At 43.1% G+C, this 20,000-nt stretch overlaps 1 protein-coding gene across 4 annotated transcripts in view; it reads right to left on the reverse strand.

Annotated features, from left to right (window-relative positions):
• Positions 1-14,910: 14,910 nt before the first annotated feature.
• Positions 14,911-20,000, reverse strand: part of LOC123510020 (AP2-associated protein kinase 1-like) — a 7,244-nt gene continuing 2,154 nt past the window's right edge. Inside the window, exons 2-4 of one of the 4 annotated variants that reach the window (XM_045264712.1) lie at positions 17,679-17,767; positions 17,319-17,524; positions 14,911-16,020 (exon numbers count right to left, since the gene is read on the reverse strand). In XM_045264712.1, the coding sequence (XP_045120647.1) occupies positions 15,457-16,020; positions 17,319-17,348 (594 nt within the window). In that variant the 5' untranslated portion in view covers positions 17,349-17,524; positions 17,679-17,767 and the 3' untranslated portion in view covers positions 14,911-15,456. Of the gene's footprint in view, positions 16,021-17,318; positions 17,768-20,000 lie in introns of all 4 variants that reach the window. The other 3 variants (XM_045264714.1, XM_045264715.1, XM_045264713.1) reach the window with 3 other exon arrangements.

Genomic DNA, 20,000 nt, shown 5'->3' on the forward strand with positions numbered 1-20,000 from the left:
TCTTATAACAAGGGTTCCCAACCGGTGGGTCGCTACCCCCTCGGGGGTGGCGAAGCCTTTGCAGGGGGGGGTCTCGTAGCCTTGCCAGAAGTAGCTTGCGATAATGTTGATTTTAACTCATCAGTTAATATTTTTATGCTCTTACTTTTTTTTCTCTTTTTGTTTCGGTGCAAAACATAACATGTGCTACATTAGTTCAGTGTCATTAGGTGATGTGGGCGTATGTATGCATGCTTGTGAGTGAATGTGCCTCTCTCTTTTTATTTAAACATCCTAATTACAGTAAGCCCTAATTAGGGAGTCGCATGGGTTTCAAACTTTAGGTAAGGGGTCGCGAGTGCCTATAGGTTGGGAACCATTGTCTCATAGTTTGGGGTTGCTTTTCTGGCGTAGGACTTAGCAAGTTAGTGGTACTTCCTAAGAACCTGAAAGTGAATGCATATTTGTATTTAGAGCTCGTAGCTGACAATTCCTTGGGTAATGCAAAAAGAAGGGGAGCATCTAGGGTGCATATTATTTAGCTGCTACTCTGGCTAGCATTATGCCCTGCCTCACCGCAGATATGTCCTCCCCACAAGGAAGTGAAGCGGTCTTGTTTATCCTCTTTATTTTTAGTGATAAGCAAGGACTTGGTCTTTCATGAAGCAATTGATGGGAGGAAATTCTTAATAAACCGTCTTATATCGTTGCTATGACAAATGACAAGTGTTTAGTAGGCATTCATAAAACATACAGTTATCTAGAATATTTAATTTTCGATATAGTGTTCTGTAATGAAGTGCTGGCATGATCTTGAGGGCTTACCTTTGCTTGACATTCTTACTTTTTGCTTAATGAGTTCAACTCTTGCTTTTGCCTTTTCTGGTGTGGCATTACTTTCACCATTTGCTGGTAATGGCATGACTTGCACTATCTTGAAGCAGCATTTCAAATGCTGGGCAATTCAAGACTTGTTTCCTTTTATCATTTTACAGAGCGAGAATGAGTTACTGCTGGATGAGGACATGGATCTTAAGCTCGAGATCAAGGAGGAGGTGAATGATGCACTTACGGAATTCGTGAACGTCTTGGACCATGTGGAGGCAGTTCCATCTCCAAAGGAAAATTATGTGGACACTCTAGCGATGTCTAAACCGTCCACCTGTGCCTCACCCTCCAACATTCAGTTCGTGGCCATAAATCCCTCACAGTTGGAGATCCCATCCCATCTAATGGAAGAAGCTCCTGTAGACGTTCTAGCAGTTACTAACCCGTCCATAACTCCCACAACCTCCTCTGCCTCACTCAGAAAAGTTAATCCGACCATCCCTAGAAATGAAGATGCGGATGAGTTCCATTTGTTTGGAATGTTCGTGGCCAGCCAGCTGCGTGCCTTGCCACTTCGCGACGCCCTCCAAGCGCAACTGGAAATTCAAACAATCATTGCACAAAAACGGTCCCAGAATTTGACGTGAGGCTCTCTACTGTGCGAAGAAGGTCGTGCCTTTTGTCCATCACTTCATTGAGCTGCAGTCCTGTGACGAAGACGTGCTGCAACCACTTATGACTCAGTCCATATCAGTTTGTCTCCCACTGGTTAAAGATGGATGTCTCCCACTTTATGATTCGGTTAAGATGTCATAGGAAGCTACTGCTCTTGTTGCCATAGTGCAGCTCCTTTGGAGGTTAGCACGTGAATGGTGCTTGTTTTCTATAACTTTTTGTATGTTATTCTGCCATACATTTTGTCAGTCATTCATGTCAAGAGAGTTATGAATGGAAGATTATCTGTTTAGTTCTTGTATTAGTAGAAGAGGTAACGATAGGTTTCCCTGCGTTGTTGCATAATTTCAAAGGTAAAAATTGTGATGTGTAAAGGGATCTCAATAAAGGACAACCATGTTTTGTTTTGTGTAATAACTACAGGATCTAGTGAGCTTGTACAAATTAATTTATATTTTCTTACAAGGATTGTTATAGAATTGGCATTTCTTTGATTAGCTGGTAAGAAATTCGATTTGAGACGAAAGATTCTCAAGGAATTAATAAGTTTAGTTCTATTGCATATTAAATGTCTACAGCTTTAATTTATCATTAAGACCCCAATGCAGATCTACAATTCTTGAGGAATGAGTAAGGTTTTGTTCCTTTACATTTTAATATCTCTTGTCATACAACATTCTTGAGTTATAAATAAAAGTAAAAACAAGCCTGATTTATGCATCTGGGGATTAACCAATGTTTGAGGAACTTATGAGTTAAGTTTGATATGAAAGGTGTATGTAAATGTTAGTTGTGTCTGTTAAAAGTGAAGGAAGTGTTTGCAAAGTAGTAGAGGGAGTTACGAAAGACCTTCAGAGGGCAAATGGGGAAGAGGAAGTGAGTCGACAAGGATACACAAAGGTGAAATTGATGGTGTGGAGGGAAAGATCCTTTTAAATGAGGTTTCTAGTCCATCAAAGAAATTAGATTATGAGGTGGAGAATGGAGTTTAGTGCAAGAGTACACTTATAGACATCCCTTGCAAGGCTATACACGTCAAAATCGAGTTTTTTAATAAATTATCATAAGTTTCCACATCTAGTTACATATTTATGTACATATTTTATGTCATCCTCACTAATCTATCAAGTCTTCAGGTCTTTGTGTGTGACTTCCGTGGCGTCTGTAAGTAAGAAGTGAAGGCATTATTATTTCAGTCTTCGCCACCATTTCGTTGCTGTTGTTGGAACTACCACAGTTCTGGCCAATATAAATTAGTTGCTTGCTTTGGTAAGATGAAGCAGGCAAAGAATAGCAGAGTAAGTGATATCCTAAGACAAATGTACTTGAGAAGGGTCATTAGCTTAGTGTCTTGGGGAAGAAGGGCGTCGGCGAAATCTGAGAGCAGTGACCCTTGCCGTGTCTCTGCTCACCCGGCATGTTGGGATGCCCTCACTTAGCTTACCATCTACGTGTTGATTTGGCTTATTTTTTCATTCTGATCATCGACTAGAGGACTCTGCTGATTAGAACGTGTCTCCCTTTATCGTGGTGTGTTCCATTTCCTAGATTTCTTTGAGTCATGGTATTTTCATAGTATTTAAAAGAAGCAATTTCTCTCTCTCTCTCTCTCTCTCTCTCTCTCTCTCTCTCTCTCTCTCTCTCTCTCTCTCTCTCTCTCTCTCTCTCTCTCTCTCGTCAGTGATAAAAAAATTTCCTTCCGATATATATATATATATATATATATATATATATATATATATATATATATATATATATATATATATACACACACACAAGTTGCCTCTAACTCCGTTATGACATATCGTAACTCGAACTCCACGCTTTTTTGTGGACATCTTTTGAGTAAATAACGTAGCGCATACTTGATGGACACCCTTTATTTCTTTTAATTAATATTCGCTCTACGCTTTCGACTCCTTCCTGTATAGATCTTTTATTTGCTTGCTTATTTTTGAGCACAAGAAGGAACAAAAAATAAATAAATAGAAAAAATTAAATAAAACGCAATCATCTCCCATTAAAGGAGGAGAAAAAAAGGAAAACTAATAAACAAGAGCCAGTGCAAGTGCTAATGTTTGATCTATATGAGACACAATGATATACATTCCTTGAAACCTGGCCGGGTGCAGAGGATGGAGGAAGCAGTATCAGTTAAACGCTCTATAGCTATATTAAACTATATATCACCATAATGTCAACAGTACATCGCTTTTCCTTATCACATTTCATGGTATTATCAATGTGTAGTAATGTGTAGATAAAGGTGAGCAGTGTAGGGAATGTGTGGATGGATTTCACTCACTCTCTTTGCTTCCGGGTTAACCGTGAAAGTTTTCGGTATTTTATGTTTAAGATATACATGCAATACAAATTTCTTTCGAATCTTGGAAAAAAAGCACCCAAGTAACTCGTGATGCCTGCTTGCTCTTACAGGAAATCACTGCCGCCGCCTCCACACGAACACCGACCAGTGCTCGTGTAGGTTGCTTTGGGTCAGAAGGTCGGTGTGGTGGCGTAAGGAAGCGTCTTGTACACCATTCATTCATGAAAGACCCGAGTGACCTTGGCCATTGTCCAGAGTTCAGCTGATACGTAATTTAACTTTATTTAATCCTCTCTCTCTCTCTCTCTCTCTCTCTCTCTCTCTCTCTCTCATTCCGTGTGTGTAGGATGTGCTGCAGAAGGATGGTGACATGGCAGGTATTGACGGCTATAGATGATGTTACCACCCAATTATGTGCCTCGAGTCTGAGAAGAGATGTCCGTGAATGTTTAATATTTCATTATTGTTGTTATTATTATTATTATTATTATTATTATTATTATTATTATTATTATTGTTGTTGCTGTGATGAATTAGTTCAAGTGAAGACAGATGGTGTGTATCATCTTGATCGTGCTTGTCATTATTATTATTATTATTATTATTATTATTATTATTATTATTATTGATGTTAGTAGTACTAGTAATAGTAATGGTAGTAGTAGTAGTAGTAGTAATAATAATAATATTATTATTATTATTATTATTATTATTATCATTATTATTATTGTATTTCAATGATGGATATCCTTTTAATTATCGAGGGCTACATACCTGTAGAACATTTCACCTGAGTATTAGGCGGTGCGCATTCTTAGTGAATCTCCACGCGTGGTGCTCAGCATGTGAAGAAGGCATGCGACTCTTCACCTGTCGCGGCACTCCGGTGACTTCTGCTGGTGGGTATGGCTTATGTTCATGTGAATCACTGCAGTGTGTCTGTCACCTGTATCAATTTACCTGCCCTCCGGGTGTCTTGGCGAAACAAACCCAACTTACGCCTTTCTCGCACCTGCACACCAACCTGCTGGAGGGAACCTGTTGCTGGGAAGGACACGCGACACCTAGGGCAGAGTTCGCCGGCCTCCCACCAATCCTCTTAGGAGCAAGTGTGTGCTACCAGGTGGGAACTGGAGTATTAAAGAGCTAGAGGTGTTGGGGGAGGTGAGGGACATGAATACATAGAATAAGAAGTGAAGTCAGCTACCGTAACTTCAAGTATTATACAGTGAAGAACAATAAGACGCGAACGGTACACAAGAAAAAAATAAAAAATAAAGTCGCCAAATACTATGCAGTAATGTTCGATTTTCATAATTACCAGCACCACATGCAAATACATTGTATTTTACCTTTGCAATTCAGTCTTCAGCATGTTATGTATAGTCTGTTCCCTTTACCCTTACAAAGTCCCCCATTTCAAGATAGCTGGATCGAAGAGTGTGGAAGCTGTTCTGAAGTAGTATGTGAATGATGCAGTATCCTCTTTTCCAACTTTCTTTACATGCATTTTTTTCGTGTCCATCCACCAAATAACTTACAATTTCTAGTACCCATGCACATTGCACACACACTTAATAATCCCATGGACGATATTCTAAGATAACGAGGTAGAAAAAATGCGCTACAATAAGTCAAGACATCCCACACGGACCTGCAGCTTTCACTTCTATACAGGCTTCGCGCAGAGCAGACCAGTAAGACACGGGAGCCGAGACACCAAACACACCAGCGTGCCACTAGATTCTTGTCCCTGTGCTTTCCCTCACGCCTTGGTGTCTGCTGCAACTTGTCGGCATCTGGATTAAAGGCATGGTATTGCTGTATCAAGGGAGGTGGCCGGAGCATCACGACGGCAACGAGGAAGAGTAGCTTGGTGGCCTCCCATATATATATAATAGGAAAAGGGAGACGTTATGCGTTGAGGAATCCTAGAAGAAACGTTGAAAATAATACCGGAAAGGACAAAAAATAATTACCTGACCCGGGTAAATGTGTGTGTGTGTGTGTTGTGCACTCGCTTCTGTGTTAACCTACTATGTATATTTGTATCTCTCTCTCTCTCTCTCTCTCTCTCTCTCTCTCTCTCTCTCTCTCTCTCTCTCTCTCTCTCTCTCTCTCTCTCTCTCTCGTTCGTTTTAATGAGAACATTGAATTATTATGTTGGATGTGTAAAATTACAAAGCGTGTGTGTGTGTGTGTGTGTACGTACGTCTGCGCGTTCATGTTTGTCTGCACGAATGCATGCATGCGCGTGCGCGGGATAACATAATATGCACGTAGGCGAGCTGATGAACCAGTACACTTCATCGAATATTTCATTCAAAACGCCACACTCAGTCTCTACCATCGTTCGTTTTGTCTATCACCGTAATGTATACTGGGACTATTGGAAAACTGATAAAGCAAAGTAGAAGCAGCAGCAGCACCAGCAGCAGTAGTAGTAGTAGTAATAGTAGCAGCAGTAGTAGTAGTAGTTGTTGTTTCAACACCAGAGAGTAGCAATGGTAGTGTGTATTGTAAATGTAGTAGTGTATGGTAGTAAATCACAAGTATTAATAAGTATTTGTTATATTGAGGAAGACTTGAGGATACTGACTATGTTCTTAGGGAGGGAAAAGTCAATAGTCCTGAAGGAATATGAGAACGCCTCCAGATAAAGGGTGGGAAAGGGAGAAGACAGGAAAGTACTTGAGAACCGTTGGATCTATTGTTTAGTTGTAGTTAACACAAAGACTATTGTGAGATCTCGTCAGCACAACTTCAGCTCCTCTGTCATGAGTGAGCTCCTCCTGGTAGTCCTACAACCGCTTTCACGTCCTAGAATTTGGGTTCGGCAGGACGGAGCGGGCCCCAGTGGCCGAGAGCCAAGGGTGATGTTGAAGGGCCTCAAACACTACCGCGTAGCGTCGAAGGGGTGTGGGTGCGGTTAGCAGAAACATTTTGGCAAGATCATCTCATCTCCGACGAAGAACGATGTTGAAATGGCATCAGTTCGTTAAGGCATGATGTCAGTAGTTATGGTTTGTTCCGACTGGAGGCGGCAAGTGGGCAAGGGTCCCGCCTCAGGGGTTAAAAAAGGGATATATTTACGTTACATATCAAACGCGCGCAGGTTATCTTTTAATCGCGCGTCCTCATGGCGAGATATTTTTTTTTACTTTATTTATTAATTAATTAATTAATTTATTTATTTATTTATATATTTATTATCATTATTATTATTATTATTATTATTATTATTATTGTTATTGTTATATTTATTCATTCTTAATCTAATTTATTTTATTTATTTATTTTTTTTACGCAAGTAGGCATTTCTGCGGTAACTTTTATGAAGGGTTTAAATGGCTGGCCTATTATATTTGTGGCGGTTTTAGATTGACGCCTTTGCAGAGGATCATGGCTTCTCTTTGAGATTTTCGATGCAGCCGTCTTCGAAAACGTGGTTCATATGAAGCACGAGGCATTCTTCGGCTACTCGCTGATGGCTTGGGAAATGACCAGCTTCCGCCACGACTTGGAGTCAGATTCCTGAGATTACCACGTCCGACGCTAACCAATAGGCCACCACCTCCCTTACTGGTACTTCCCCCTGCACTCACACAACCATGTCTCAGAAATAGCACACGAGTAACCATGCAGCTCTGCAACACTATAGGAACACCATTACCTCAGCGAGCGGGCAGGTGTGCAGAACAGACAGCGTGAGCGTGATGGCGTGGTTGGGAGGGGTGGAGCGCCACCTGCCTGCCAGCCGGGTGCACGCAGGCCTAACACAGCTGGCTAGCCTCACCCCGCCGGACGCAACCCTCCCTCACTACTGCTCACTTCTCCCTGACACAACTTTTCTCTAGATAACTCCTCTTCTCGCACCACACGTGCACCTAGAAGTATTGCTTCAGGGACGGTGGAAAGGTACTGGCCGCGCGGGAGTCACAGCTTCCCTTCCCGCGCGGAAGACACACAGAGAGACTGGGTGGACGGCTGGACGCTTGAGAAACTGAGTAGAGTTAGCTTAGTTCATATATATATATATATATATATATATATATATATATATATATATATATATATATATATATATATATGTGTGTGTGTGTGTGTGTGTGTGTGTGTGTGTGTGTGTGTGTGTGTGTGTGTGTATACACAGAGAGAGAGAGAGAGAGAGAGAGAGAGAGAAATATTGCAATTTGTATTTTATTTACTGATGCAAAACGGCATCATTGTAATCGTTATATATATATATATATATATATATATATATATATATATATATATATATATATATATATATATATATATATATATATGTGTGTGTGTGTGTGTGTGTGTGTATGTATGTATGTATGTGTGTGTGTATGTATGTATGTATGTATGTATGTGTAATTCACTGTTTGATCTGCTGCAGTCTCTGACGAGACAGCCAGACGTTACCCTACGGAACGAGCTCAGAGCTCATTGTTTCCGATCTTCGGATAGGCCTGAGACCAGGCACACACCACGCACAGTGTGTGTGTGTGTGTAAATTCACGAGTCCTGCTAATGAAGAAGCAAAATTAGCCGTTGAGGTTGTGCGTCTTACGGTCTGACCTTCCTCTTCTAGAAGCTGCACCAACCTGCACCCTGGGTTGTGCCTTGCACAAGGAAATGGTGAGATGAGGAGCGAGATTAACTGGGTGGGAGATGGACTGCGCGAGGCGTGGGGAAGGGAGTGTGGTGCGAGCATCGGCATTCGGCAGTTGCATCGCCCCTCATTGGGCGGCAGCAGCACCATAGGGTAGTACAGGCTTCTCGAAGAAGAGCTCCGCATCCGATCAAGAAAACCCTCCCTCTCTCCCTTTCTGCCCCATGGCGCCCGCACCTTGACGCGCGTTGGGCCCCGCAGCGGCCCCACTCGTAGCGGACTAGCGTGTACCCTGCAGCGCACCAGCCGGCAGGCGGCGGCGGAGGTTGAAAGGGCGGACGCGGTGCTGGTGGTAGCTGGAGTTGAACAGCTGCCTCCTCTGTACTGTTGCGGCCTGGAAAGACGTTCGTTGCTGAAGCTACGATTTCTCGAGCGAATTCATTTTTTTTTCTTTTTACTTTTCTCGTTATCTCATAAGTTATCCTTTGCCTATGTCTTGGTTTGATTGTCTCTTTCTGAACCTCGTGAATCTTATTCTCCCTGGCCACGCTGGTGCCGGCGCGAGCAGCCGTTGTGGAGGATTGCTTCCTCTGTCACTGTCAGGCAGGCCGGAGTCTCTTTGTTCATTCTGGTGCAGCTGCTGAACACACCCAAAGCCTCTCGACTCTTATGCCTGCGGCCCACAGACTTCCTGCTGCAGCAACCTCAGAAGAACATGTCTGCCCAATACCACCTAGTGGCAACTTTGAGCAAGTACCATGAGGCAGGTGATGCAGTCAGCTGCGTGAAGGAGCGTCAGTGCTTCTCAATGAGCAGGGCAGGATTACCTGCTTCCTCAAACCATGGCGGGTTCGGCTTCGTGCAGCGGGTTTTCTTTCTCAGCCTTGACTCGTGAGAGCCTTGTGAGGGGCTAGCGAGAGGTATTTCATTAGCAAAGCGTGCACGAAGACTCCTCTAAGCTGAGTTAAGAAGTGTTGCTTTAGTTAGCAGTTCACCGGATTTGGGGGAAAGGCGGGAAGCAGAGGGAAAAGAGGTGTGTGTGTGTGTGTGCATGTGTGTGTGTGTCATACTACAACCATCCCCAATACCGCCAGCCCCATACCGACCGCAGCGCATAACAACTGTTGCGAGTACTACCATATCATTGCAAAATGAGAACATGGAAACAAAACCTTGAGCCAGCAATGAAATGAAGGATAGAACCTACGCCTGCACCTCCAGCCGCGGAAGGAAAGGCATGGGCGGTTAAACCTCGTGGGTGAGTGTAGCTGTTGAGCGGACGAAAAACAAAGAAGAGTATCGGTTATTTTGGAAAAGTTGCTACCTCAGGCCAAAATGAACGAAGAGAGAGAGAGAGAGAGAGAGAGAGAGAGGAGGGAGGAGGCAGGCAGGCAGGCGGCCACGCATGCGCAGGGTGGCGCCAACGTGCCGCCCGGCGCGCTCACTTTATTTAAGTAAAGCATACGATATTGCAAACAAGCTTCAGTACACCACGATGGTTATTTAGAGATGATTTCCTTATCAGGTGGTGTGTGGAATGAAGTACTTGCTCCAGCTTGAGTTAGCGAGAAGGGGGTGAGAGAGAGGTGGGGACAAAGGAAACAAAGAAAGGGTGTATGACCGGCAAACCAAACACTCGCTCACATCCGTCCATTGCTCTTGTATGAAAAGTAATACAATGAAAGGAGTATGTATACATTAATATTATGAGAGGAGTATGTATATATTTTATGAAAGTAAACTATGTCGCTGGTGGAAGGAAGAGTGCGAGGGGCGGCGAGCGACATGTGTTCATAGACGTACTTTATCAATACATTATTTGTGTCTACTACCAAGTCTTCCTAATGGAAGAAAAATATTTTGCCGTCAACTTCCTTAGTTTTAAATGAACGACTCAGTGGAAGAATGAAACATTGTGGAATGTATCAGGAAATATCTGGGAATAACACCAGAAGGTTTCGTTCAGCTCTGGTTACCGGCTACCACGCGGGCTGTCCGTCCCCGCAACACAAGCTGAACCTTGAACTGAACCAAGGCTCTGATGATGGTGTAATAGTAACAATTGTGAAATGATAATCAGTCATAAACTCTTGTAGCATTATATGTAAGTGTTGGTGTATTATTGCTCTGTTATAGATCATCCTGACAACGATAATATAACTTATAAGAATAATTAATAAATTCATGCCGGTAATCTTTGTACAAGGTACGGCTTAATCCTTGGACATCATTATTTATCCATGCACATATGAAACGACATGTTCGGGAAGCTAATATCGATTGAATAAAGAGCGGCAAGGTGTTCCTGTGTACAGATAACGGCCTTGGTGCGCCGGGTGTGTTGCGGGAACCTCCCTACGTCACCGAGGAGGCAAAACGCCGGTATTTCTCCTCAAAGTCTTCTTTGTGCTGAAAGTACGCTCATAAAAGCGTTCATGGCATGTTCTTGGATAAAAAGAGGCCAGATATTGAAATAATACAACAGTAGCATGTCATGTAGACAATATTTTTTTTACCATATTCGCCCCTAGTTTTCGCCGCTGTTATTGCTGCCTCCTAACTACATTAAATACGCTGTGTAACTCCTTGTTTATTTTGCGATAGGACTCCTTAGTATATTCGGGGCCCTACTTTTTATTATCAAGATGGTGTCATTAAGAATATATAATTAACAGGAACATAGGAAAGACGAGGTGTAGGGCGGCGGGTTGACGTGTGGGGGCCCTGGGCGAGGCTAGCGCCGGCCGCCCCGTGTGACACCCGCGGCGGCCGGCGGCGAGGGTAGCGGTGGCGGAGGTGGCGGCGGCGATCCGTTTTCTCTGATATTCCCGCCATCTATGTATCATAGAAAACCAAGGTGAGCTGACGCAAACGCCCTTCGATGGTTTTTGAGGTAGTCGCTAAGAGACGCTTCTTCACCTCCCACAGCAAGAAACGTGGGCATGTGGTGAATTACAATAATGATGATTTCCTGTAATTTCTTGTAATCTGTTATGGTTTTCTGTAACTACCTCTCGCTTCCCGTCTTCCGTCAGCTTCACTTTCCTTCTTTCCAAACTATTTCTTCCTCATTCTTTCCTGTCTTCCTGCCTATAGCTTTCTTTCCTTATTCTGCTTCTTTGTTTTATTCATGCCCCTTTCTGTCTCGTTTCTCATCCTATATATCGCTTTTCATCCTCTTCGTCTCTTCTCTTTCTTCCCTATTCGTTCTATCCCTGTTTCTCTTTCTGTTACTCTTCTTCCCATGTGTCCTTTTTCCCTTTCTTACTTGGCGACACAAATTTGCCATGAATTCCTGGTTGACTTGATAACAGATCTCGGCTGTGATAAACACGGTAGTTATGAGATGCTCCTGTTACTTGTCATCGTTTGCAAGGAATACGTTTACTCGTTGCTTTTAAGTTTTGATGAAAGGGTTTCTGTTATTTAATCCATGCATTTGTTGGTAGCTACATGCCATGGTTTGAAATCTGAAGCAAAACTCTGATAGTTAAAAGAAAAAATTAATATTACTTCATGATTTTATTACTTTTATAATAGATATTAACTTACACCAATGTATATATATATATATATATATATATATATATATATATATATATATATATATATATATATATATATATATGCACTGTTATGAAGATGTATTGAATTGTAAAGGAAATTTAGAGAAAAGTTAGCAGAATTCAATTATAGCATTTAACATAAAGATAAAAGAAAGTTTAATGACAAGTTTATGAGAAAGGAACATGAAATTCATGGATAGAGAATAACAGTAATGAGCTGCTGAGACCAATGCTTTGGGGAATATAGACTATCTCTCTCTCTCTCTCTCTCTCTCTCTCTCTCTCTCTCTCTCTCTCTGGAATTTATAGATTGTTATATGAATTGCACTTATAACATTTGTCAAAGTATTCGTCACGTGTCTTAAAGGTTAGTGTGTGTGTGTGTGTGTGTGTGTGTGTGTGTGTGTGCTTTTTAAAGGTCATCGCTAATACCGTTCTTTCTCTAGTAATTTCGATTTTCTCTACCAAATCCCTTCTTCTTACTCCATCACTTTCTCTCTTCACCCTGCTCCGTCCTTCCTCAAGTCGCAAGTTGCAACACTCATGATGACACACACACACACACACACACACACACACACACACACACACACACACACACATCCTGCCACCAGAAAGTATAATAAAGATGAAACTAGGAGATACTCTAGCGCTGAGTAAAGAGAATGATTAGTATATCACTTTTTTTTTTTTTTTTTTTTTATCGTGGACATGCTTTAAAAAGGGTGGTAACGCATGCGCGGTGACACACACACACACACACACACACACACACACACACACACACACACACACACATACTGGAGCTTAAAGTTTCAGGAGAGAGAGAGAGAGAGAGAGAGAGAGAGAGAGAGAGTGCAGATTTATCTAGCATTCATCTTGCGTTGCTCGTAATGTGCAGCTATTCGCAACAAGTTCAGTTTTACAAGTCAAAAGTTAGGTTGCTATAGTGTGTGTGTGTGTGTGTGTGTGTAATTCCAGCTTGATTCATCATTAAAACACACCGACTTATGACACACACACACACACACACACACACACACACAACAATTAGAAGAGGAGACAACAAGAACGGTAAAATAATTGAGCTGTAAAGCGCATAATGGCAGTAATATTGAACATATACTAGCTATTATCGTACTCTTGGCAGCGCGGTGGAAGAAGGAGCAAGGGGGGAGAGAGGGAAGTACAACCAGCACTGAACGAAACATTTTCACTTCAAACCAATGGATTCCATCACTCTAAGTCCGTACAAGGCGGTGTTAAAATATGCACTGCCATAAGCGCTCATATAAAGCTCCAGAGAGAGAGAGAGAGAGAGAGAGAGAGAGAGAGAGAGAGAGAGAGAGAGCCTACAAATGATTCGATAAAAGCTTAATACCACGAAAGTTACAGGAGACTTGTTTCGATAACCCTACCAAATATATTTTAAGTGTCGACCCTCAGATAACGGCGTTATCTTGTGACTTACCAGTCGTAGTAACTAGTGTACGTACAGTAGATAGTAGTAGTAGTAGTAGTAGTAGTTGATGTAATATTGGACAGTTTTAGGCTTACTTTTTTTTAGTAAGTCTCTCTCTCTCTCTCTCTCTCTCTCTCTCTCTCTCTCTCTCTCTCATCATATCTAACAAAAGCTTTTATTGTCTATTTATTAATTTCCTTTGCATTGTTATTGATGGAAGAAATCTAATTGTTTATCCCGTTGATAGAAGTAACTAATCATTACTAGTTTGTTTATTATTATATCACCAATAATGCATCCGCATTTCACTATGTTCTTTGACATATGTGACTTACCCTAATGGAGTAATATCTAGATGGTCTGCACATATTTACTCTTCACATAATATTATTACCTCATTTACTGTATAGTTTTGTTTGTCCTAAAAATGGGAGAAATTTCTGAAGAAAATTTCAGTAAAAGAAAACCAAGGCTTCTTTGACAAACTAGTCTAAATGTACAACGTCCTTATTTTAAGACCGTTTTTTTTACTTTTTTTTTTATTTTATTTAATTTTAAACTCTTGTCCCATTTAGCCTTTCCTCTTGGAGAGAATTCGAATGAACAAGGAAACATGATCGAAGTGATTTTAAGTTTGCAATATGACTATAATAAAGTAATGATCCAAGAAAGGTTTGTTACCATGGTTATGCATACCTATAGTACTGTTTCTGAAATGGTATGTAGAATAGAACGTTATGTATTTAAGAGGCAACATCAAACTATAAATTTTCGCTACAGACTTCAAATATTTAATCACAATGAAAGACGATGGGTGTAAATCAATACTCTCTCTCTCTCTCTCTCTCTCTCTCTCTCTCTCTCTCTCTCTCTCTCTCTCTCTCACACACACACACACACACATTGGTGAAAAGACAAGAACAATAACAACAACAACTTGAAGTTTAATTGGCACATTTTCAACGAGAAACAGTTAGACAAAATAAAGTGTTGTCAACTGAACATGAAACGATAAGAATATATATATATATATATATATATATATATATATATATATATATATATATATATATATATATATATAGTGTGTGTGGGGGGGGGGGAAGTGAAGAGATGGGAAAGGAAGAGAAGGACTGGCCACGAGGGAATGGAATGTTAAGAAACTATCATGACAGACAGAATCAAGTAGGAACGTTACAGATTTTTTTTTTTTTTTCAGCATTGTCTCGTCCGTGGTAATGGAGATTAGTTGCCATTTACAATAACGAATCTACTGTAGCATTTGTTCTGCTTTTCAATGTACGTGTTGAATCACAATGTCTCACCATACACTGCTCTTCGTGACGAGCAGGAGCCTCCAAGAAGGCTTCTGCTGTATGTAGTATGTATGAACACTGTGTGAAACATTATGAGGCTCGTAACACGTTTATATTGTGATGATTCTATGTTCTATATCAGTGCCCCGCCTCTCCAGCTTTACCGTCAGGATGGGACAGGCTGGAGGGAAGAATGAGAAGGATATGAAGTATTTCCACTTCCTCTTTTTTCCCATCGCATCCTTCTCAAACACTCCCTGCAGCTGCTCGCCACCGGAAGAACTTCCCCCAGGTCCCTCCACCTGCCCTCACACGCAGTACATGCAACATCTATTTTCCACACTCTCCCTCCAACACTGTTTGCCTTGGGGAGTCGCCCATAAATTATCCGAGTCAGTCATTCGAGATAATGTCATGCTGGGACACAGACCCAACACCCAGCTGCAGGCGAGGGGCGGCGAGGAGTAGCTGCTTCAGGTCGGTCGTGACCACGCCTCAACCTCACTCTCTGTATCAGGTCACGGTTTCCGCTTGCGAGGGATGATAGAGTGAAACAAAATCACTTATTGGAAGCGTTCATGGTCATCTAAGGGCGTTGTGCCTCCTCTCGAAGGCTGTCACCACCTTATGGAACTGAACGAAGATGCCCCTCCCATACATACTGTGTACTGGGGAAGCTAATGCGGCGGATGTGGGTCTGGTGGCCGCCCTCCTACTGACACGCCTCCTTCAGACATCGTATGGGTATTGGTACGAGATTTATTAAAGCCGGGATACTGCTGATGGTAACCAGGCCTTCCTCTGCGGGAGTGGGCTGTGTTGGGCGGCACGGGGGGTGGCTTCCTCACGCTCACGGGCGAGGGTGGGATGTTTGGGTGATCCGGCAGGAGCAAGTAAGGGGGCGGTGCGGTCTCCAGCACCTGCACCACGCGGGACAGCACCACATCAGGACCCACCGAGTCGGAGCCAGACACCGACAGCGGGTAGTAGCTGACGCCGTTGTATGGCGGCGCCAGGGCAGGCTGAAAGGGCAGGCCGTTATTGGGAGACTCTGAGTCCTGGTCCTGCTCGGGGGAAGGGGACAGGGAGGGGTTGAAAGTAGGACAAAGATTTCTTCGACGATTGAAGGATGTTTCAGACACCTTGGTGGAGGCAGGGGCGTAGGCTGGCCGCAGGGGCGTGGCCACGGCGTCCACGTCTTCCTCCTCGTAGGGGTCCTCAGTGGGGTAAGTTTCCACTTCCTGCAAGGGAGACAGTTGTTTGGTAGAGAGAGAGAGAGAGAGAGAGAGAGAGAGAGAGAGAGAGAGAGAGACAGTGTGTGTGTGTGTGTGTGTGTGTGTGTGTGTGTGTGTAAATAATGTTTATGAAGGCCAGACTTCATAGGTGGGATGGGGCTGCGGATCATCTGGTCTCGGGAGCACCGTCATAAGGATCAGTTATGTGGACATGAGACAGATCACACACACACACACACACACACACACACACACACACAAGGCGTAGTGTAGTAGTGGTTAGCACGCTCGACTCACTATCGAGAGGGTCGGGTTCGAGTCCCGGTTTGGCGAGGCAAATGGGCAAGCCTCTTAATGTGTGGCCGGCCCCTGTTCACCTAGCAGTAAACAGGTACGGGATGTAACTTGAGGGGTTGTGGCCTCGCTTTCCCGGTGTGTGGAGTGTGGTGTGGTCTCAGTCCTACCCGAAGATCGGTCTATGAGCTCTGAGCTCGCTCCGTAATGGGGAAGACTGGCTGGGTGACCAACAGGCGACCGAGGTGAATTACACACACACACACACACACACACACACATCTGGGAGGTCAAGGTGAATCAGATAAAGCGAGGCATGATGTCCTTGACAGTTACGCGAGGTCATGAGTGTAACGGCAGGTGTGTGGGTCGCTCGGGTTAACCTCGGTGTGACCCTGACACCCAACCACCCACCACCATGAGCGTGTCCTGCTCACCTGTGTTTCACCTGTCAGGAATGTATTGTCTTGTCATGCATTCGTGTTTGTTCTTACATTCGCACATTCGCCTGTGTGTGTGTGTGTGTGTGTGTGTATGGTGTGTGTGTGTGTTTCACTGTATGATCTGCTGCAGTCTCTGACGAGACAGCCAGACGTTACCCTACGGAACGAGCTCAGAGCTCATTATTTCCGATCTTCGGATAGGCCTGAGACCAGGCACACACCACACACCGGGACAATAAGGTCACAACTCGATTTACTACTCACTGCTAGGTGAACAGGGGCTACACGTGAAAGGAGACACACCCAAATATCTTCACCCGGCCGGGGAATCGAACCCCGGTCCTCTGGCTTGTGAAGCCAGCGCTCTAACCACTGAGCTACCGTGTGTGTGTGTGTGTGTGTGTGTGTGTCCTCTCATGAACATCTGTCTTTTCAGGGTTGGCGGTGTCAGAGGGGAAGGAGACCGTTACCATGGCTACCGAGTGGCGTCCTCTTTCAGCTGGTAAGTGAACCTGTCTTTGTGTGTGTGTGTGTGTGTGTGTGTGTGTGTGTTGCGCGCGCACTCACCGTGGCATAGGTGCTGCTTCCAGTGCCCATGGCAACACACGGCGCCACACTATAGCTCCCCGGCACTCATGAGGGGAGGTGGGGGGGAGAGCGACACACCACCAAGACACAGGCAGTTATGAGGACTAGCGTTGTTTTCCTCCGACTCCTTTGTTTCCTAGGGGTGGGTGGTGAACAGGGGCGAGGCGAGGCGGGACGAGCACATCCTGGGGCGACGTGAGGGGTTGTTAGCGGGGCGGGGACATGAGGCGGTGAAGGTGAAGTTGGGACTATTGAACCTTTAACCTTTAGCACCTGAGAGAGACACTTGCAGGGGACAAAACCTGAGTGTACTGTCGTGTTTTTTCTCCTCAGCCACACCTGCCTCTCCTCTTCTAACATGTAGGGGCTACGGCGGCTGTTCTATCCTATGGGGTCCTCAGCACAATCGCTAGGGCGTGGGAGATTATCTGAAAGGGTAAAACTGAGGTTACTGCGTGTTAAACAGCGGGTGTACTATTGCGCGTTATGGAGAAATCATTATAACTAATATGGGGCTGAAGTAGTACATAGTTGCAATAATAGTAACAACAACAACAACAGTAGTAGCAGTAGTTGTTGCTGTAGTAGTAGTGGTGGTGGTGGTGATGCACATTCAACATTGAGAACCACGTGGCCAGGTGCGTGGAGTGCGGAGGCCATGATTAAGTACGAGGGAGGTGGCGGCATGCATGGCTTAGAATAATTGTAGGGGAAGGAGAAGGGAAGGGGGAGGAGTGGGAGAAAAGGAAGAGGGAATAAAAGGCAGACGAAAGAATTATGCAGCATGAAAACCGATCTGAGATAACCACCCCCCCCTTTACACAAAACAGACCCACTGAAATACTTAAGATATAAAAAAAGCTTCAAAATATGATATGAGAATCTTTTGAAAATCTAAGAACTAGGATGGAGAGGTGAAGACAGGACCTGTGAGAGTGTTTAGGCCTTAACCGCGTAATTAACTGATCAAGGCAGCAGTGGTGGTGTGGTGGTGAAAGATTCGTTGGTATCTTGTTAGTCCCTTGTGTGACATTCAAAATTTCTTAGGGATTACGATAGTTTTGTGGGTTAATATCTTGTGCAATGTTAATACCTTATGTGACTCATGTGTCCAGGGTTTCTTAAGGATACCGACAATTTCGCGGATTAATACTTATGGGGTTGGTGTTACTGCAGAGAGGGGGATGTGTCCAGTGAGGTCTGGTTATGTCTTCAGTTAGATCCGTAAGATGTTTGGGTTTTCAAGAGTGATTTCAGTAGAAGGTTTTCTCTTTTTAATGAACAGCTGCGTGATTTTGTTGTAAAGTCAATTCCTTTGTCAATTTGTCTGTTTTTTTTCCTTTAATCGACAGACAATTTTCCTCTATCGCTAAGTTATGATACTGAGTAAGTGTATCATTCCTCAGTTATCCTGTTTTGGAGGGAAGTGGGCTCTCCATGTATTGGTGATGACGGTAACTTTTCCAGGAGAAACTTATTATGCTTCTTGAGGCGTAAAGTGACTTTTTTTGGACGTGAAGTGAAAGATTTGCCGTGTGTATGTCTTTGAAGCGGAGGTATCTTAATGGGTGATGACATCAAGAAGTCGGCTACCTTCCTCACCGAAGTAGTTTCTTGAGCGAGAAGTTTTGATGTGATTGAGGCGTAACTTCATTATCAGAAAAGTTTGAACAATGAGTCAGGTATTTTTACTGTGAAGTTTTGTCTAGCGTGAGTGAACGAAGGAACGAAAGAAGAAGCAGAAGCAGAAAATAATAACTTTAATCTTAGTGAACACGTGACTTACTCTAATCCTGTGTCACGCGATCTATGTATTTTTTTCTTTAACTTAAACGTGAAAGCATCGACGTTGGATGATTTTTTTTTTTTCCCCTTTGTTTTGTTTACTCTTCTGTCTCGTGTTAGAAAAGTGTTTAGGATTTGAATACGTTTGTCTGTCTGTTCGTCTTTCTGTCCTTCTGTCTCTCTCTCTGTTTCTTTGCTTGCCAATTTGTATAGCTATTTATTTTTTTACGTGTATTTTTTGTATTAATTTTTTGTTTTGTATTTTGTCTCATTCATTTGTCTCTGTTTCTGTTTGTCCATCTGTCTGCCTATTTTTCTATCGATCTGTCCTTTTGCTACCCTGCTATCTATCTTTCATCTATCTGTCTGTGCATCTGCCTAGCTGCCCTCCTGTTTTCCTGGCTGCCTGTCTGTCTGCCTCCTCGCCCGTCTGCCTACCTGCCTGCCTGCCTGTCTGTCTGTCTGCCTGTCTATCTGTCTGCTCTCGCTAATGCAATCTTATGACGAAGAAAGAAACGAAAAGGAAATGAAACCAAATGAAGAAAAGAAAACATAGGACATAAAACTGTTTCTTTATTGTTTCGTGAGAAGTAAGAGATATCAGGGGTGAAGGTGGGGTGAGGGGGTGAAGGGGTGAGGGGGTGATGGGGGACAATTCCTAGATCTTGGTTCATTTCCTTTTCAACCATGATTCGAGACACGCAGGGAAAGACGAAGAGATGGTGATGGGAGTGATGGTGATGATGGTGATGATAATGATAGTAATAATGATAAAAGTAGTAATGATGATAATAATAATAATAATAATAATAATAATAATAATAATAATGATAATGATAATAATAACAAAAGCTGCAACAATAACACAAATCAGAG

This window comes from Portunus trituberculatus, chromosome 28 (genome assembly GCF_017591435.1).
Source record: "Portunus trituberculatus isolate SZX2019 chromosome 28, ASM1759143v1, whole genome shotgun sequence".
Classification (NCBI taxonomy): domain Eukaryota; kingdom Metazoa; phylum Arthropoda; class Malacostraca; order Decapoda; family Portunidae; genus Portunus; species Portunus trituberculatus.